Source organism: Passer domesticus, unplaced genomic scaffold (genome assembly GCF_036417665.1).
Source record: "Passer domesticus isolate bPasDom1 unplaced genomic scaffold, bPasDom1.hap1 HAP1_SCAFFOLD_267, whole genome shotgun sequence".
NCBI lineage: Eukaryota > Metazoa > Chordata > Aves > Passeriformes > Passeridae > Passer > Passer domesticus.
The window spans coordinates 1,531-22,331 of NW_026990046.1; the positions used below are offsets into that span (position 1 = coordinate 1,531).

General features: G+C 61.1%; 1 protein-coding gene and 1 long non-coding RNA gene across 2 annotated transcripts; both read right to left on the reverse strand.

The window, feature by feature from the left end:
• Positions 1-2,354: 2,354 nt before the first annotated feature.
• On the reverse strand, positions 2,355-18,788 carry LOC135292275 (DNA-binding death effector domain-containing protein 2-like; the record flags this gene model as incomplete). Its single annotated transcript, XM_064406484.1, has 6 exons — positions 2,355-2,753; positions 7,818-8,002; positions 12,360-12,446; positions 15,329-15,383; positions 15,488-15,955; positions 18,593-18,788. Coding segments are annotated over 6 exons (1,390 nt in total), but the record flags the coding sequence as incomplete, so codon positions are not given.
• On the reverse strand, positions 14,434-15,200 carry LOC135292276 (uncharacterized). Its single transcript, XR_010354712.1, has 3 exons — positions 15,053-15,200; positions 14,668-14,937; positions 14,434-14,510 (listed from the first exon to the last, which is right to left on the reverse strand). It is a non-coding gene; the product is annotated as an uncharacterized LOC135292276 (long non-coding RNA).
• Positions 18,789-20,801: the final 2,013 nt, after the last annotated feature.

Genomic DNA, 20,801 nt, shown 5'->3' on the forward strand with positions numbered 1-20,801 from the left:
TTTAAATATAACTAATATAATATCAAAATTCCATTAAAATAAAAATTAAATTAAAAATAATCTTTAATTCAAATAAAGTTTAATTGAATTTAATTAAAATCACATTTTAATTCCATTTTACCCGATTTTAACCCTTTCATTCCCACTCCCCTTTAAAATCCACTTAAAATTCAATTTTTTCCCCCAAATTTTCAATTTTTTTCTCCTCAAAATTTCATTTTTTCCCCAAATTTTCATTTTTCTCCCCAAAAAAACCTCGGACTCTTTTTTTTCTCCCTTTTTCCAAACATTTTTATTCCAGGAAATTCCAAAAATCTCCCCCAAATTCGGGGGGAAAACCGCGGGAAAACCCCGGCCCCGCCCCTTCCCAGCTCATTTACATATTTAGCCCCGCCCCCTCCCGCTTTAGGCACTTTGGGGGCGCGCCAGCCCCGCCCCCTCCCCGTGACGTCACCACACCCGCATCTCGGCCCCGCCCCCCATCGTTTAACAGCTCATTTACATATTTACAGCCACGCCCCCTCCGGGGGGGAGGGGTCACCTGCAGGACGGGGGGGAGGGGCAAAATTGGGGGGGAGGGGCGGGATTTGGGGGGGGGGGTCCCTCATTTTTGGGTCTCAAATTCTCAATTTTGGGGTCCCCTCCCCATTTTTGGGGTCCCAAATTCTCATTTTTTGGGGTCTCTTTTGTTGGTTTTTTTTTGGGTCCCCCCCCTCCTCTTTTTGGGGGTCCCCCCCATTTTTGGACCCCCTGGTTTGGGATCTCCCCCCCCCCCTTTTTAGGATCTCCCCCCATTATTTTGGGGGTCTCCCCCCATTTTTGGGACCCCCGATTTCTTTAGGGACCCCCATTTTTTAGGACCCCCATTTCAGGACCCCTATTTTTTTTGGACCCCTTTTCTTTTTGGGACCCCCTTTAGGGACCGCCCCCCATTTTTGGGACCCCCGATTTCTTTAGGGACCCCCCATTTTTTAGGATCCCCATTTCAGGACCCCCCCCCCCATTTTTTGGGACCCCATTTCTTTTGGGACCCCCATTTTTGGGACCCCCATCTCAGGACCCCACCCCCATTTTTGGGACCCCCTTTTTCAGGATCTTCCCCCCATTATTTTGGGGTCTCTCCCCCCATTTTTGTGACCCCCTTTCTTTTGGGGCCCCCATTTTTTGGGACCCCATTTCTTTAGGGCCCCCCATTTTTTGGGACTCTCATTTTTGTGACCCCCTTTCTTTTGGGACCCCCATTTTTGGGACCCCCTTTTTTAGGAACCCACTTTTTTTTGGGACCCCCTTTGGGGACCACCCCCCCATTTTTAGGACCCCCCATTTTCTTTAGGGACCCCCCTTTTTTGGGACCCCCTCTTTTTAGGACCCCCTTTCTTTTTGGGAACCCCATCTCAGGACCCCCCCCCATTTTTAGGACCCCTTTTCTTTTTGGGACCCCCTTTAGGGACCCATCCTCCATTTTTTGGGACCCCTTTTCATTTTAGGACCCCCTTTTTTAAGGACCCCCTCCCATTTCTGGGACTGCTCTTCTTTTTGTGACCCCCATTTCAGGACCCCCCCCCTTTTTTTTGGGACCCCCAATTTTTGGGACCCCCATTTCAGGACCCCCCCCATTTTTTGGGACCCCCATTTTGGGACCCCCCCCATTTTTTGGGACCCCCTTTCTTTTGGGACCCCCCATTTTTGGGACCCCCCTTTTTCAGGATCTTCCCCCCATTATTTTGGGGGTCTCCCCCCATTTTTGTGACCCCCTTTCTTTTGGGGCCCCCATTTTTTGGGACTCTCATTTTTGTGACCCCCTTTCTTTTGGGACCCCCATTTTTGGGACCCCCTTTCTTTTGGGACCCCCATTTTTGGGACCCCCTTTCTTTTGGGACCCCCATTTTTGGACCCCTTAGGACCCTTTTTTAGGAACCCACTTTTTTTGGGACCCCCATTTTCAGGATCTTCCCCCCATTATTTTGGGGTCTCTCCCCATTTTTTTGGGACCCCCCTTTCTTTTGGGACCCCCCTTTCTTTTGGGACCCCCATTTTTGGGACCCCCTCTTTTTTAGGACCCCCTTTCTTTTTGGGAACCCATTTCAGGACCCCCCCATTTTTGTGACCCCCTTTCTTTTGGGACCCCCATTTTTGGACCCCCTTTCTTTTGGGACCCCCATTTTTGGGACCCCCTTTTTTTAGGAACCCACTTTTTTTTGGGACCCCCTTTAAGGACCCCCCCCCATTTTTTAGGACCCCCGATTTCTTTAGGGACCCCCCTTTTTTTAGGACCCCCTTTAGGGACCCCCCCCCCATTTTTTAGGACCCCATTTCAGGACCCCCCCCATCCCCCTTTCCCCACCCCCCCTCACCCCCTGCCCCCTCCCCCCCGCCCGGCCCCCTCCCCCCCGCGCGCTGTGCCTCCAGCAGCCGCCTCCGGCCCTGCTCGTAGTCGTCCTGGTCCACGCTGACCAGCAGGCGCACGGCCTCGCGGCCCACGGCGCGCCGCAGCCCCTCGGTCAGGAAGACGCCCTTGAGGGCCTCGAGCAGGGCCCCGCTCAGGTAATCGCCCCAGAACGCCTCCAGGTACGACAGCTCCGAGAACTTGATGTCGCACAGGATGGAGCCCAGGTCGCGGGATTTCAGCACGCCGCTGGCCTGGCCGAACACGTCCAGCGCCCGGCCCGGGCCCCGCGGCCGGCTCGAGGCCACGCCGCGCCGCAGCGCGCCGTCGTGCTCGCAGTACTCGGCGCGGACGCGGAGACGGATGTCTGGAACCAGTATGCACCAGTATAAACCAGTTAGAGCCAGTACGGACCAGTACGTGTCGCTATGGATCATTAGGGACCACTACGACCCAGTATGACCCAGTCTGACCCACAGCAGTCACACCCACAGTACCCAAGTCAGATGCTCAACAGGATGTCCAGAACCAGTAAAAACCAGTATAGACCAGTTAGAACCAGTATGGACCAGTTAGAGCCACTACAGGTCACTACAGACCACTATGACCCAGTATAACCCAGTCTGACCCAGAGCAGTCACACCCACAGTACCCAGCTCAGATGCTCAACAGGATGTCCGGAACCACTAAAAACCAGTATAGACCAGTATGGGTCACTATGGGTCATTACGGACCATTACGACCCCATATAGCCCAGTATGACCCAGTATGACCCAGAGCAGTCACACCCACAGTACCCAGCTCAGATGCTCAACAGGATGTCCAGAACCAGTAAAAACCAGTATAGACCAGTTAGAACCAGTATGGACCAGTCAGAGTCACTACAGGTCATCACGGACCATTATGACCCAGTATAACCCAGTATGACCCAGAGCAGTCACACCCACAGTACCCAAGCCAGATCCTCAGCAGAATGTCTAGAACCAGTAAAAACCAGTATAGACCAGTTAGAACCAGTATGCACCAGTCAGAGTCACTATGGATCATGACGGACCATTACGACCCAGTATGACCCAGAGCAGTCACACCTGTACTACCCAAGCCAGACGCTCAACAGAATGTCTAGAACCAGTAAAAACCAGTATAGACCAGTACAGACCAGTTAGAACCAGTACGGACCAGTATGGGTCACTATGCGTCACTACGGACCAGTATGAGCCAGTCTGACCCAGAGCAGTCACGCCCATAGCGCTGGGCTCAGATGCTCAACAGGATGTCTGGAACCAGTTAAAACCAGTATGGACCAGTTAGAGCCAGTACAGGTCACTACGGACCATTATGATCCCATATAGCCTAGTCTAACCCAGTCTGACCCAGAGCAGTCACGCCTGTAGTTCCCAAGTCAGATGCTCAACAGGATGTCTAGAACCAGTAAAAACCAGTATGGACCAGTACAGACCAGTTAGAACCAGTATGGACCAGTTAGAGCCACTACAGGTCACTACAGACCACTATGACCCAGTATAACCCAGTCTGACCCAGAGCAGTCACACCCACAGTACCCAAGTCAGATGCTCAACAGGACGTCTGGAACCAGTATAGACCAGTATGAACCAGTTAGAACCAGTATAAACCAGTTAGAACCAGTATGGGTCACTATGTGTCATTACGGACCATTACAACCCCATATAGCCCAGTATAACCCAGTATGACCCAGAGTGCTCACACCCACAGTACCCCAAGTCAGATGCTCAACAGGATGTCCGGAACCAGTAAAAACCAGTATAGACCAGTACAAACCAGTACAGACCAGTCAGAACCAGTATGCACCAGTTAGAGCCACTACAGGTCACTACAGACCACTATGATCCAGTATAACCCAGTATGACCCAGAGCAGTCACACCCACAGTACCCAAGTCAGATGCTCAACAGGATGTCTAGAACCAGTAAAAACCAGTATAGACCAGTTAGAACCAGTATGCACCAGTCAGAGTCACTATGGATCATGACGGACCATTACGACCCAGTATGACCCAGAGCAGTCACACCTGTACTACCCAAGCCAGACGCTCAACAGAATGTCTAGAACCAGTAAAAACCAGTATAGACCAGTATAGACCAGTTAGAACCAGTATGGACCAGTATGGGTCACTATGCGTCATTACAGACCACTATGACCCAGTATAACCCAGTATGACCCAGAGCAGTCACGCCCGTAGTACCCAAGTCAGATGCTCAACAGGACGTCTGGAACCAGTATAGACCAGTATGAACCAGTTAGAACCAGTATAAACCAGTTAGAACCAGTATGGGTCACTATGTGTCATTACGGACCATTACGACCCCATATAGCCCAGTATAACCCAGTATGACCCAGAGTGCTCACACCCACAGTACCCAAGTCAGATGCTCAACAGAATGTCTAGAACCAGTAAAAACCAGTATAGACCAGTATGGGTCACTATGGGTCATTACGACCCCATATGGCCCAGTATGACCCAGTATGACCCAGAGCAGTCATGCCCGTAGTGCCCAGCTCAGATGCTCAACAGGATGTCTGGAACCAGTAAAAACCAGTATAGACCAGTACAGACCAGTCAGAACCAGTATGGACCAGTATGGGTCACTATGCGTCATTACAGACCACTATGACCCAGTCTGACCCAGAGCAGTCATGTCTACAGTACCCAAGTCAGATGCTCAACAGGATGTCTGGAACCAGTAAAAACCAGTATAGACCAGTTAGAACCAGTATGCACCAGTCAGAGTCACTATGGATCATGACGGACCATTACGACCCAGTATGACCCACAGCAGTCACACCTGTACTACCCAAGCCAGACACTCAACAGGATGTCTAGAACCAGTAAAAACCAGTATAGACCAGTATAGACCAGTTAGAACCAGTACGGACCAGTATGGGTCACTATGCGTCACTACGGACCAGTATGAGCCAGTCTGACCCAGAGCAGTCACGCCCATAGCGCTGGGCTCAGATGCTCAACAGGACGTCTGGAACCAGTAAAAACCAGTACGGACCAGTTAGAACCAGTACAGACCAGTATAGACCAGTACAGACCAGTATGAGTCACTACAGACCACTACAGCCCAGTATAACCCAGCATAACCCAGTATGACCCAGAGCGCTCGCAGCGCTCACCTCAAATGCAAAGACGGATGTCTACAGACCAGTATAGACCAGTATAGACCAGTTAGAACCAGTACGGACCAGTTACAAACACTATGGGTCAGTATAGACCACTGAGAACCACTTAGAACCAGTACGAACCAGTATAAACCAGTATGGACCAGTTACAACCACTATGGGTCAGTGTAGACCACTTAGAACCAGTAAGAACCAGTATAAACCAGTACAACCCAGTAAGGGCCGGCTCAAGCCACGCCCACTCATGCTTGGACATGCAGATGTGTGAAAACCAGTACAGACCAGTATAAACCAGTATAGACCAACATAAACCAGTATAGACCAACGTAAACCAGTATCGACCAACATAAACCAGTATAGACCAACACAGACCAGTATAAACCAGTATAAATACCAGTATAAACCAACATAGACCAGTATAAACCAGTATAAATCAGTACAAACCAGTAACCCTGCACTGGTTCTACAGCACCAGTGCTCCCAGTACAAACCAGTACAAACCAGTGACCCTGCACTGCCCCTCTCGTTCAGCACTCCAGTACAAACCAGTACAAACCAGTACAAACCAGTGACCCTGCACTGCCCCTCACGTCCAGCACTCCCAGTACAAACCAGTACAAACCAGTGACTCACTGCCCCACCAGCCCTGGAATCCCCCTCCAGGTCCAGTCCTCCCAGTACAAACCAGTTCTCCCAGTTTGCCCAGTGACCTCACATGAAATTCCCAGTTCTCCCAGTTCTCCCAGTCTGCCCAGTTCCTGGGCCCCTCCCACTTCCTGTTTATGTCCCAGTCCTCCCAGTTCCATACTGGGACATTCCCAGTTTGTCCCTCCCAGTGCTCCCAGTCCCGTACTGGGACATTCCCAGTTTGTCCCTCCCAGTGCTCCCAGTCCCGTACTGGGACATTCCCAGTTTGTCCTCCCAGTGCTCCCAGTTCCATACTGGGACATTCCCAGTTTTGCCCCAGTGCTCCCAGTCCCGTACTGGGATGTTCTTCCCAGTGCTCCCAGTATAAACCAGTAACCCTGCATATACTGGTCCTGTCCCCCCCAGTGCTCCCAGTCTGTCTCTCCCAGTCCCGTACTGGTCCCATCCCAGTTCCCCCCAGTCCATCCCAGTGCTCCCAGTTTGTCCCAGTCCCTCCCAGTATATCCCAGTATAACCCAGTCCCATTCCCAGTCCCTCCCAGTATAACCCAGTCCCTCCCAGTCCCCCCCAGTCCCATTCCCAGTCCCCCCCAGTCCCATTCCCAGTCCCCCCCAGTCCCTCCCAGTATACCCCAGTCCATCCCAGTCCGTCCCAGCCCCGTTCCCAGTCCCCCCCAGCCCCATTCCCAGTATATCCCAGTATACCCCAGTATACCCCAGTCCCCCCAGCCCCGTTCCCAGTACATCCAGTCCGTCCCAGTCCCCCCCAGTCCCTCCCAGTCCCCCCCCAGCCCCATTCCCAGTATATCCCAGTCCCTCCCAGCCCCGATTCCCAGTATATCCCAGTCCCTCCCAGTCCCCCCCAGTCCCTCCCAGCCCCGTTCCCAGTCCCTCCCAGTCCCCCCCAGTCCCATTCCCAGTATATCCCAGTCCCCCCCAGTCCCATTCAGTCCCTCCCAGTACATCCCAGTCCCCCCCAGTCCCTCCCAGTCCCCCCCAGTATACCCCAGTATACCCCAGTACATCCCAGTACATCCCAGTACATCCCAGTCCCCCCCAGCCCCATTCCCAGTATATCCCAGTCCCTCCCAGTCCCCCCCAGCCCCGTTCCCAGTCCCCCCCAGTCCCTCCCAGCCCCATTCCAGTATACCCCAGTCCCCCCCAGTCCCTCCCAGTATACCCCAGTCCCCCCCAGCCCCATTCCCAGTCCCTCCCAGTCCCCCCCAGCCCCATTCCCAGTACATCCCAGTCCCATTCAGTCCCCCCCAGTCCCGTTCCCAGTCCCCCCCCAGTCCCTCCCAGCCCCATTCCCAGTACATCCCAGTCCCCCCCAGTCCGTCCCAGTCCCCCCAGTCCCATTCCCAGTCCCTCCCAGTCCCCTCCAGTCCCATTCAGTCCCATTCAGTCCCATTCCCAGTCCCCCCCAGCCCCGTTCCCAGTCCCCCCCAGTCCCCCCCAGCCCCGTTCCCAGTCCCCCCCAGTCCCCCCCAGCCCCGTTCCCAGTCCCCCCCAGCCCCGTTCCCAGTCCCCCCCAGTCCATCCCAGTCCCCCCCAGTCCCATTCCCAGTCCCCCCCCAGCCCCGTTCCCAGTCCGTCCCAGTACAAACCAGTCCGTACCGCAGGTGACCCGGGCCGGGGGCTCGGGGGGGTCCCGCGGGGTCTCGCTGTGGGGGCGGGGCCGGCGCGGCCCCGGGCATGCTGGGAGCTCCGGGGGTTTCGGGGATTTCGGGGATTTCGGGGATTTCGGGAATTTCGGGAATTTCGGGAGTTCCGGCTGCGCTTCCGCTTCGCCGAGCTGGAACCTGCGGACAGAGTGACCAGAGTGACCAGTGAGTGACCCCTGACCACTGCGTGACCACTGAGTGACCACAGTGACCACTGAGTGACCAGAGTGACCACTGACCACTGAGTGACCCTGAGTGACCCCTGAGTGACCCCTGAGTGACCCTGAGTGACCATGAGTGACCCCTGAGTGACCCTGAGTGACCCTGAGTGACCCTGAGTGACCACTGACCACTGAGTGACCCCTGAGTGACCCTGAGTGACCATGAGTGACCCCTGAGTGACCCTGAGTGACCCTGAGTGACCCTGAGTGACCACTGACCACTGAGTGACCCCTGAGTGATCCTGAGTGACCTTGAGTGACCACTGAGTGACCCTGAGTGACCACTGAGTGACCCCTGAGTGACCCTGAGTGACCCTGAGTGACCCCTGAGTGACCCTGAGTGACCACTGACCACTGAGTGACCCCTGAGTGATCCTGAGTGACCTTGAGTGACCACTGAGTGACCCTGAGTGACCACTGAGTGACCCCTGAGTGACCCTGAGTGACCCTGAGTGACCCCTGAGTGACCCTGAGTGACCACTGACCACTGAGTGACCCCTGAGTGACCCTGAGTGACCCCTGAGTGACCACTGAGTGACCCTGAGTGACCACTGACCACTGAGTGACCCCTGAGTGATCCTGAGTGACCTTGAGTGACCACTGAGTGACCACTGACCACTGAGTGACCCCTGAGTGACCCTGAGTGACCAATGGGTGACCCTGAGTGACCCCTGAGTGACCCCTGAGTGACCCCTGAGTGACCACTGAGTGACCACTGAGTGACCACTGAGTGACCCCCTGAGTGACCCCCAAGGACGCCCAAAACTGTCCCCAAACTGACCCCCAGCCCCCAAAGTGACCCCAGAGTGACCCCAGCCCCCCAAGGTCACCCAAACTGACCCGAAATGCCCCAAAATGACCCCAAAGTGTCCTCCAGGTGTCCCCCCAGTGTCCCCAGTGTCCCCAGTGTCCCCCCAGTGTCTCCCCAGTGCCCCCCCAGTGTCCCCAGTGTCCCCAGTGTCCCCCAGTGTCCCCCCAGTGTCCCCCAGTGTCCCCCAGTGTCCCCAGTGTCCCCAGTGTCCCCAGTGTCCCCCCAGTGTCCCCAGTGTCCCCAGTGTCCCCCCAGTGTCCCCAGTGTCCCCAGTGTCCCCAGTGTCCCCAGTGTCCCCAGTGTCCCCCCAGTGTCCCCCCAGTGTCCCCAGTGTCCCCAGTGTCCCCAGTGTCCCCCCAGTGTCCCCAGTGTCCCCAGTGTCCCCAGTGTCCCCCCAGTGTCCCCAGTGTCCCCCCAGTGTCCCCAGTGTCCCCCAGTGTCCCCCCAGTGTCCCCCCAGTGTCCCCCAGTGTCCCCAGTGTCCCCAGCCCCCCCCAGTGTCCCCAATGTCCCCAGTGCCTCCCCAGTGCCCCCCCAGTGTCCCCAGTGTCCCCAGTGTCCCCCCAGTGCCCCCCCAGTGTCCCCAGTGTCCCCCCCAGTGTCCCCAGTGTCCCCAGTGCCCCCCCAGTGTCCCCCAGTGCCCCCAGTGTCCCCAGTGTCCCCAGTGTCCCCAGTGTCCCCCCAGTGTCCCCAGTGCCCCCCCCAGTGTCCCCAGTGTCCCCAGTGTCCCCCAGTGTCCCCCCAGTGTCCCCCAGTGCCCCCCCCAGTGCCCCCCAGTGCCCCCCCAGTGTCCCCAGTGCCCCCCCAGTGTCCCCAGTGTCCCCCCAGTGTCCCCAGTGCCCCCCCAGTGTCCCCCAGTGTCCCCCCAGTGTCCCCCAGTGCCCCCCCAGTGCCCCCCAGTGCCCCCCCAGTGTCCCCAGTGCCCCCCCAGTGTCCCCCCAGTGCCCCCCAGTGTCCCCCCAGTGTCCCCAGTGTCCCCCCAGTGGCCCCCCAGTGTCCCCCCAGTGTCCCCCCAGTGTCCCCCCAGTGTCCCCAGTGCCCCCCCAGTGTCCTCAGTGTCCCCAGTGTCCCCAGTGTCCCCCCAGTGCCCCCCAGTGTCCCCCCCAGTGTCCCCAGTGTCCCCAGTGTCCCCCCAGTGTCCCCCCAGTGCCCCCCAGTGTCCCCCCCAGTGTCCCCCCAGTGCCCCCCAGTGTCTCCCCAGTGTCCCCACTGTCCCCAGTGTCCCCCCAGTGTCCCCCCAGTGTCCCCCCAGTGTCCCCAGTGTCCCCAGTGTCCCCCAGTGTCCCCCCAGTGCCCCCAGTGTCCCCAGTGTCCCCAGTGTCCCCCCCAGTGTCCCCAGTGTCCCCAGTGTCCCCAGTGTCCCCAGTGTCCCCCCAGTGTCCCCCCAGTGTCCCCAGTGTCCCCAGTGCCCCCCCAGTGTCCTCAGTGTCCCCAGTGCCCCCCCAGTGTCCCCCCAGTGCCCCCCAGTGTCCCCCCAGTGTCCCCAGTGTCCCCAGTGTCCCCCCAGTGTCCCCCCAGTGTCCCCCCAGTGCCCCCCAGTGTCTCCCCAGTGTCCCCACTGTCCCCAGTGTCCCCCCAGTGTCCCCCCAGTGTCCCCCCAGTGTCCCCAGTGTCCCCCAGTGTCCCCACTGTCCCCAGTGTCCCCAGTGCCCCCCCCAGTGTCCCCCCAGTGCCCCCAGTGTCCCCCCAGTGCCCCCAGTGTCCCCACTGTCCCCAGTGTCCCCCCAGTGTCCCCCCAGTGTCCCCCCAGTGCCCCCAGTGTCCCCCCAGTGTCCCCACTGTCCCCAGTGTCCCCCCAGTGTCCCCCCAGTGTCCCCCAGTGTCCCCAGTGTCCCCCCCAGTGTCCCCAGTGTCCCCAGTGTCCCCAGTGTCCCCCCAGTGTCCCCAGTGTCCCCAGTGTCCCCAGGCCCCCCCAGTGTCCCCAGTGCCCCCCCAGTGTCCTCAGTGTCCCCAGTGCCCCCCCAGTGTCCCCCCAGTGCCCCCCAGTGTCCCCCCAGTGCCCCCCAGTGTCTCCCCAGTGTCCCCCCAGTGTCCCCAGTGTCCCCCCAGTGTCCCCCCAGTGTCCCCAGTGTCCCCCAGTGTCCCCAGTGTCCCCCCAGTGTCCCCCAGTGTCCCCAGTGCCCCCCCAGTGCCCCCCAGTGTCCCCAGTGTCCCCCAGTGTCCCCAGTGCCCCCCCAGTGCCCCCCAGTGTCCCCAGTGTCCCCCCAGTGTCCCCAGTGTCCCCCCAGTGTCCCCCAGTGTCCCCCCAGTGTCCCCCCAGTGTCCCCAGTGTCCCCCCAGTGTCCCCCCAGTGTCCCCAGTGTCCCCCAGTGTCCCCCCAGTGTCCCCCCAGTGTCCCCAGTGCCCCCCCAGTGTCCCCCCAGTGTCCCCAGTGCCCCCCCAGTGTCCCCAGTGTCCCCAGTGTCCCCCCAGTGTCCCCAGTGCCCCCCCAGTGTCCCCAGTGTCCCCCCAGTGTCCCCAGTGCCCCCCCAGTGTCCCCAGTGTCCCCCCAGTGTCCCCCAGTGTCCCCCAGTGTCCCCAGTGTCCCCAGTGCCCCCCCAGTGTCCCCCAGTGCCCCCCCAGTGTCCCCCAGTGTCCCCAGTGTCCCCCCAGTGTCCCCAGTGTCCCCAGTGTCCCCCCAGTATCCCCCCAGTGTCCCCAGTGTCCCCCCAGTGCCTCCCCAGTGTCCCCCAGTGTCCCCAGTGTCCCCAGCGTCCCCAGTGCCCCCCCAGTGCCCCCAGTGCCCCCCCAGTGTCCCCCCAGTGTCCCCCCAGTGTCCCCCCAGTGTCCCCCAGTGTCCCCAGTGTCCCCCCAGTGTCCCCAGTGTCCCCAGTGCCCCCAGGCCCCCCCCAGTGTCCCCAGTGTCCCCAGTGTCCCCAGTGCCCCCAGTGTCCCCAGTGCCCCCCCAGTGTCCCCAGTGTCCCCAGTGTCCCCAGTGCCCCCCCAGTGTCCCCAGTGTCCCCAGTGTCCCCAGTGCCCCCCCAGTGTCCCCCCAGTGTCCCCCCAGTGTCCCCAGTGTCCCCAGTGTCCCCCAGTGTCCCCAGTGTCCCCCCAGTGTCCCCCCAGTGCCCCCAGTGCCCCCCCAGTGTCCCCAGTGTCCCCAGTGTCCCCCCAGTGTCCCCAGTGTCCCCAGTGCCCCCAGTGTCCCCCCAGTGTCCCCAGTGTCCCCAGTGTCCCCCCAGTGTCCCCCCAGTGTCCCCCCAGTGTCCCCAGTGTCCCCAGTGTCCCCCCAGTGTCCCCCAGTGTCCCCAATGTCCCCAGTGCCCCCCCAGTGTCCCCCCAGTGTCCCCCCAGTGTCCCCCCAGTGTCCCCAGTGTTCCCCAGTGTCCCCCCAGTGTCCCCCCAGTGTCCCCAGTGTCCCCCCAGTGTCCCCCAGTGTCCCCAGTGTTCCCCAGTGTCCCCCCAGTGTCCCCAGTGTCCCCAGTGTCCCCCCAGTGTCCCCAGTGTCCCCAGTGTCCCCAGTGTCCCCAGTGTCCCAGGCTCACCTGTCTCCCAGTGCTCGGGGCGGGGCTGGGGGGGGCTCGGGCAGGGGTCCCCCAGGGCGGGGACACAGGTGACACGGTCTGGGGACACTGTGGGGACAGAGGGGACATGGTCAGTGCTGGGGACAGAGGGGACACTGAGGGGACACTGAGGGGACACTGCAGGACAGAGGGGACACAGGTGACACGGTCAGGTGACACTGTGGGGACAGAGGGGACATGGTCAGTGCTGGGGACAGAGGGGACACTGAGGGGACACTGAGGGGACACTGCAGGACAGAGGGGACACAGGTCAGTGCTGGGGACAGAGGGGACACTGAGGGGACACTGCAGGACAGAGGGGACACAGGTGACACGGTCAGGTGACACTGTGGGGACAGAGGGGACACAGGTGAGTGCTGGGGACAGAGGGGACAGAGGGGACACAGGTGACACTGAGGGGACACAGGTGACACTGAGGGGACACTGACGGGACACAGGTCAGTGCTGGGGACACTGAGGGGACACAGGTGACACTGAGAGAACACAAGTGACACGGTCTGGGGACACTGTGGGGACAGAGGGGACACAGGTGAGTGCTGGGGACAGAGGGGACAGAGGGGACAGAGGGGACACAGGTGACACTGAGGGGACACAGGTGACACTGAGGGGACACAGGTGACACGGTCAGGTGACACTGTGGGGACAGAGGGGACACAGGTGAGTGCTGGGGACAGAGGGGACAGAGGGGACACAGGTGACACTGAGGGGACACAGGTGACACTGAGGGGACACTGACGGGACACAGGTCAGTGCTGGGGACACTGAGGGGACACAGGTGACACTGAGGGGACACAGGTGACACGGTCTGGGGACACTGTGGGGACAAACAGGACACAGGTCAGGGGACACTGTGGGGACAGAGAGGACAGAGATGAGTAATGGGGACACTGAGGGGACACTGGAAGGACAAAGGGGACACAGGGGGTGACAGGGAAGTGGCACTGAAGTGACACTGAAGCTTTTGGGTGACACAAGGACACACAAGGGGCGTGGCCACCACAGGGAGGTGACAGGGAACCTCAGGGTGACACAGGAGGTGACAGGAAGGTGGCACCGAGGTGGCTTTGGCCACTTTAGGGTGACACGGGGACACAGAGCGGGTGTGGCAGCCACAGGGAAGTGACACCGAGGTGACACTGCAGCTTTAGGGTGACATAAGAGACATTGAGGGGGCGTGGCCACCACAGGGAGGTGGCACTAAGGTGGCTTTGGCCACTTTAGGGTGACACGGGGACACTCGGGGGGCGTGGCCAGCACAGGGAGGTGACAGGGAACTTTAGAGTGACACAAGAGGTGACAGGAAGGTGGCACTAAGGGGACACAGCCACTTTAGGGTGACACAAGGGACACTCAGGGGGGCGTGGCCAGCACAGGAAGGTGGCACCGAGGTGGCTTTGGCCGCTTTAGGGTGACACAGGGACACAGAGCGGGTGTGGCCGCCACAGGGAGGTGACACCGAGGTGACACCGAGCTGTGTCACTGAGCCCTGGGCTGGCTTAGGGTGACACACCCGGGCAGGTCGGGCTGGGGGACACGGGGGGACACCGAGGGGACACCGAGGGGACACTGAGGAGTGACAGTGACCGGGACACGGGGCTTTAGGGTGACACAGGGACACAGAGGGGACACAGAGGGGACACTGAGGGGACACAGAGGAGTGACAGTGACTGGGACACGGGGGCTTTGGGGTGACACAGGGCACACAGAAGGACACACAAAGGTGACAGGGAGGTGACCAGGACACGGGGGCTTTAGCGTGACACAGGGGACACACAGAGGGGCACAGGGAGGTGACACTGAGGTGACACTCACCTGGCCGCGGCCTCTTCAGCGTCACACACCTGAGCAGGTCGTGCAGGGGGACACGGGGGTGACACAGGGACACACAGAGGGCACACAGGGTGACACAGACAGGTGACACTGCAGTGACACTCACCTGGCCGCGGCCTCTTCAGCGTCACACACCTGAGCAGGTCGTGCAGAGGGACACGGGGATGACACAGGGACACACAGGGACACACAGAGGGGATGCACAGTGACACAGACAGGTGACACAGGGAGGTGACACTGAGGTGACACTCACCTGGCCGCGGCCTCTTCAGGGTGACACACCTGAGCAGGTCGTGCCGCGCCAGCAGCCGCAGCTGGCCCAGGTCGTGCAGGGGGACACGGGGGTGACACAGGGACACACAGAGGGCACACAGGGTGACACAGACAGGTAACAATACAGTGACACTCACCTGGCCGTGGCCTCTTCAGGGTGACACACCTGAGCAGGTCGTGCAGGGGGACACGGGGGTGACACAGGGACACACAGGGACACACAGGGTGACACAGGGAGGTGACACTCACCTGGCCGTGGCCTCTTCAGGGTGACACACCTGAGCAGGTCGTGCAAGGGGACACGGGGGTGACACAGGGACACACAGGAGGCACACAGGGACACACAGAGGGGATGCACAGTGACACAGACAAGTGACACAGGGAGGTGACACTGAAGTGACACTCACCTGGCCGCGGCCTCTTCAGCGTCACACACCTGAGCAGGTCGTGCAGGGGGACACAGAGGGACACACAGAGGGCACACAGGGTGACACAGACAGGTGACACTGAGGTGACACTCACCTGGCCGTGGCCTCTTCAGGGTGACACACCTGAGCAGGTCGTGCAGGGGGACACAAGGACACAAAGGGGGCACACAAAGGCACACAGGGAGGTGACAATGAGGTGACACAAACAGGTGACACTGAGGTGACACTGCAGTGACACTCACCTGGCCGCGGCCTCTTCAGCGTCACACACCTGAGCAGGTCGTGGCGCGCCAGCAGCCGCAGCAGCCCCAGGTCGTGCAGGGGGACACGGGGGTGACACAGGGACACACAGGAGGCACACAGGGTGACACAGACAGGTGACAATACAGTGACACTCACCTGGCCGCGGTCTCTTCAGGGTGACACACCTGAGCAGGTCGTGCCGTGCCAGCAGCCGCAGCAGGCCCAGGTCGTGCAGGGGGACACGGGGGTGACACAGGGACACACAGGGACACACAGGGAGATGACACAGACAGGTGACAATGCAGTGACACTCACCTGGCCGCGGTCTCTTCAGCGTCACACACCTGAGCAGGTCGTGGCGCGCCAGCAGCCGCAGCAGCTGCCGCAGCAGCCCCAGGTCCCCCTCGTGGCACAGCCCGCGCCGCTCCAGCTCCAGCAGCAGCTCCAGCCCGTCCCGGGGGTCCCGCCGCCCCCTCGGGGGGCTGTCCCCGCTGTCACTGTCCCCGGGGGATGGGGACAGGGCCTCGTCCAGCAGGAAGGACAGCACGGTGACGTCGGCCGGGGTGAGCTGCGCGGCCAGCACCTCGAAGAGGCGGTGCAGGGACAGCATGCCGTGGAAGTGCAGGCACTCGTCCTCCTCCTCCCACATCGGGGGGACGCTGGCACCGCTGGCACCGCGGTGGCAGTGGTGGTGGCTGTCACCTCCCCCCCCGGGCGGGGAGTGCAGCTGCGACAGCGCCCGCAGGGACTCCACGGTGAGGCTGGCACGGACACGGGGGACACCTGGGGACAGGGGACAGCGTGAGGGGTGGCAGGGACACGGGGTGGTGGCACCTGGGGACAGGGGACAGCGTGAGGGGACAAGGGATGGTGGCACCTGGGGACAAGGGACAGTGTGAGGGGTGACAGTGACCGGGGGGGGGTGGCACCTGGGGACAGGGGACAGGGTGAGGGGACACAAAAGGGTGGCAGGGACATGGGGGTGGCACCTGGGGGACAGGGGACAGGGTGAGAGGTGACAGTGACCAGGGGGTGGTGGCACCTGAGGGACAAGGAAAGGGTGAGGGGACATGGGGGACACCTGGGGACAGGGTGAGGGGACACAAAAGGGTGGCAGGGACACGGGGGTGGCACCTGGGGACAGGGGACAGGGTGAGGGGACACAGAGGGGTGACAGTGACCAGGGGGTGGTGGCACCTGGGGGATAAGGAAAGGGTGAGGGGACACTGGGGACACCTGGGGGACAGGGGACAGTGTGAGGAGTGACAGTGACCAGGGGGTGGTGGCACCTGGGGACAGGGGACAGGGTGAGGGGACACAGGGATGGTGGCACCTGGGGACAGGGGACAGGGTGAGGGGACACGGGGGACACCTGGGGACAGGGTGAGGGGACACAAAAGGGTGGCAGGGACACGGGGTGGCACCTGGGGGACAGAGGACAGTGTGAGGGGACAGAGGGATGGTGGCACCTGGGGACAGGGGACAGTGTGAGGGGACACAAAAGGGTGGCAGAGACACGGGGGTGGTGGCACCTGGGGGACAGGGGACACTGTGAGGAGACACGGGGGACACCTGGGGGACAGGGGACAGTGTGAGGGGTGACAGTGACCGGGGGGGGTGGTGGCACCTGGGGACAGAGGACACTGTGAGGGGACACAGAGGGGTGACAGTGACCAGGGGGTGGTGGCACCTGGGGGACACGGGACAGTGTGAGGGGGACACGAGGGACAAGGGGTGGTGGCACCTGGGGGTCAGGAAAAAGCGTGAGGGGACACAGGGGACACCTGGGGACAGGGGACAGGGTGAGGGGACACAAGGAATGACAAGCGGTGGCACCTGGGGGAGAAATGAAGGGACACTGGGGACAAGGGGTGATGGCACTTGGGGGACAACAGAGAGGTGACAGGACACAGGGAGGGGACAAGGAGATGGTGGCACTTCTCAGAGCCCCCTCGGGGGCTGTTCCCTCTCACAAACCCCCTCAGAACCCCACTCAGATCCCTCTCAGGCTCCGTTTCCCCTCACAAACATCTCTGAACCCCTCACAGATCCCCCTCAGGGGCTGTTTACCCTCACAAACCCCTCAGAACCCTCAGACATCCTCTCAGAACCCCCCGGATCCCTCTCAGAGCCCCCTCAGCGGTTGTTTACTCTCACAAACTCCTCAAAGCCTCTCTCAGATCCCCCTCAGAGTTTGTTTACCCTCATAAACCTCCTCAGATCCCCTCAAAACTCTCCGGAACGCCTCTCAGAGCCCCCTCAGGCTCTGTTTCCCCTCACAAACCCCTCAGAACCCCTCCCAAAACTCCCTCACGGGCTGTTCCCCCTCACAAATCCCCCTCAGGGGTTGTTTACCCTCAGATCCCCTCCTAAAGCCCCCTCAGGCTCTGTTTCCCCTCACAGATCCCTCTCAGGGGCTCTTTCCCCTCACAAACTGCCTCACAACACCCCCAAAGCCCCCTCAGGCTCTGTTTCCCCTCACAAACCCCTCAGAACCCCTCCCAAAACTCCCTCACGGGCTGTTCCCCCTCACAAACCCCCCTCAGGGGTTGTTTACCCTCACAAACCCCCTCAGAACCCCTCCTAAAGCCCCCTCAGGGGTTGTTTACCCTCACAAACCCCCTCAGAACCCTCAGAGATCCTCTCAGAGCCCCCTCAGGGGGGATTTCCCCTCACAAACCCCTCAGAACTCTCCGGATCTCCTCTCAGATCCCCCTCAGGCGCTGTTCCCCCTCACAAACTCTCTCAGAACCCCTCTCAGATTCCTCTCAGGGGTTGTTTCCCCACACTTTCCCCTCACAAACCCCTCAGAAATTCCCCTCAGGGACACTTTCCCCTCACAAACCCCATCATAGCCCCTCACAGATCCCCCTCACGCTCTGTTTCCCCTAACAAACCCCTCCAAAGCCCCCTCAGGGGTCGTTTCTCCTCACAAACTCCTTCAGATCCCCTCCTAAAGCCCCTTCAGGGGTGGTTTCCCCTCACAAACCCCCTCAGAACCCCTCCTAAAGCCCCCTCAGGGACACTTTCCCCTCACAAACCCCCTCAGATCCCCTCTCAGCTGCCCCTCACGCTCTGTTTCCCCTCACAAACCCCTCAGAAATTCCCCTCAGGGACACTTTCCCGTCACAAACCCCTCACAAATCCCTCTCAGACGCCCCTCAGGGTCTGTTTCCCCTCACAAACCCCTCCTAAAGCCCCCTCAGGGACACTTTCCCCTCACAAACCCCCTCAGATCCCCTCTCAGCTGCCCCTCACGCTCAGTTTCCCCTCACAAACCCCCCAGAACCCCCCCGGATCCCCCTCCCCGCCCCTCAGCGCCGCCTTCCCCCGCCCGGCTCTCCCCCGCCGGGGGTCCCCGCTCCTCCCCCGGCCTCCCCCCGCCCGTGCCGGGGGTCCCGGGACGCCCCCTCCCCTCACCGGCTCCGCCGCCTCCGCCGCCCGGATCCTTCTGGCACCTTCGATGGCTCCGCGCAGGCGCCGGCCCCGCCCCCTCCGCCCCGGCCCCGCCCCGGCCCCGCCCCCCGCCACACGCGGCCGCCGCGCGCCCGCCCACGTGACCCACGTGCGTGGGCGGGGCCCGCCCGCCCGGCCACGCCCACCCCGCGGCCAGGCCACGCCCACCCCGGGCCGGGAACGGCGGGGGGGGGGCAGGGCTTAATTAGGGGGCTCCAGGGGTTAATTAAGGTCCTAGGGCTTAATTAAGGGGTGTAAAGGGTTAATTAGGGGGTCCCGAGGGTCAATTAGGGGGTTCCAGGGGTTAATTAAGGGGTCCGAAGGGTTAATTAGGGGGTCACAGGGCTTAATTAGGGGGTCCCAACGTTTAATTAGGGGTTTCCAGGGGTTAATTAAGGTCCTAGGAGTTAATTTGGGTCCAATGTTTAATTGGCGAGGGGTCCCAGGGCTTAATTAGGGGATCCCAATGCTTAATTAGGAGATCCCAAGGGTTAATTAGGAGATCCCAAGGGTTAATTAGCAGATCCCAAGGGTTAATTAAGGTCCCAGGGGTTAATTGAGGGGTCTCCGGGTTTAATTGGGGAGGGGTCCCAGGGCTTAATTAGGGGATCCCAAGGGTTAATTAGGGGGTCCCAGGGCTTAATTAGGGGATCCCAAGGGTTAATTAGGGGGTCCCAGGGCTTAATAAGGGGGTCCCAAGGGTTAATTAGGGGGTCCCAGGGCTTAATTAGGGGGTCCCGGGGCCTAATTAAGATCCCAGGGCTTAATTGGAGTCCTGATTTTTAATTGGGGAGGGGTCTCACGGCTTAATTAGGGGGTCCCAAGGCTTAATTAGGGGATCCCAAGGGTTAATTAGGGGATCCCAAGGGTTAATTAGGGGGTCACAGGGCCTAATTAAGATGCCAGGGCTTAATTGGGGTCCCGGTGTTTAATTGGGGAGGGGTCCCAGGGCTTAATTAGGGGGTCTCAGGGCTTAATTAAGGTCCCGAGGGTTAATTGGGGTCCCGGTCGTTAATGAGGGAGGGGTCCCGGTGTTTAATTGCCGCTAATTAGCGCTCTCTGTTAATTGGGGGCTGCCGGAGCCGGGGGGGGCGGGGCGGAAGCGGCGCCGCAGCCGCGCGGGGCGGGGGGCGGAGCCAAAACCCGGCCACGCCCCCTCCGAGGCGAGGCCCCGCCCAGAACCCCGCCCCCGGCCCGGCCCCGCCCCCGCGTGCGGCCGCACGTGCGCGGCCGCGTGTGAGGACACGTGAGGGGGGCCCGGCCACGCCCACCCCGCCCCGCGCCTGCGCGGTGCGCAGCGGAAGGCGTGGCTTCCGCCGAGCCACGCCCCGCGGGCGCGCCGCGCTCGCTGATTGGTCAGCGCGGGATCGGCGCAAAAAACGGCAAAAAAACACCCAAAAAAACGGGGCCGGGACCCCCAAAGGAACCCGGGACCCCCAAAAACGGCCCGGGGGTCCCAAAAACCCCCCGGAAGCACCGGAGAGGGGCGGGGCCAGCACCGGAACTCCCCCAACCCCCGGAAACGCCCCCGGAGCCGCCAAAATTCAGCGGAAATGGGGAGGGGGCGGGGAAAACCCCCCAAAATTGGGGGAGGGTCCTCGGGGGGTCCCTGGGGGGGCTCAGGGCCGGACCCGCAACGCGGAAGTGGCCGGGAAGCCGCGCGCGGGGCATTGTGGGATAACCCCGGAAGTAAAGATCGCAGCTGATTGGCTGAGGCCGAGCAGCGCCCGCAGCTGATTGGCTGCAGCGCAGCAACGCCCCGCCCGGAAGTGAAGCCGAAGGGAAGCGTTGCTAAGCAACGCGCGCCGTTGAGCCGAGCGCTGATTGGCTGCGGCGCGCGCGAGAAACGGCGGGAAACGACGGCGCGGCGGCCGCGCGAGGCACGACGGGATCGCGCGTTGCCAGGCAACGGCGGCGCCCGACCGGAAGTGCGGCCTAGCCGCCGGAACGAAGCCCGAGACCCCCCGGGACCCCCCCAGGACCCCCCCCCGGGGCCGCGGAGCCGCCGTTCCGGTGGGTTCGGGCCCCGCCGAGGATTCCGGGGCCTCCCGGGCGCGCGGCAAGCGGCGGAAGTGTCAAATCTTTATTGGTTATTTCCTCCATCTTTTTTTAATACATTCTCAGCGTGGCCCCGCCCCCCCGCCCCTCCCCCCACCCCCCGCTATTTACAGGT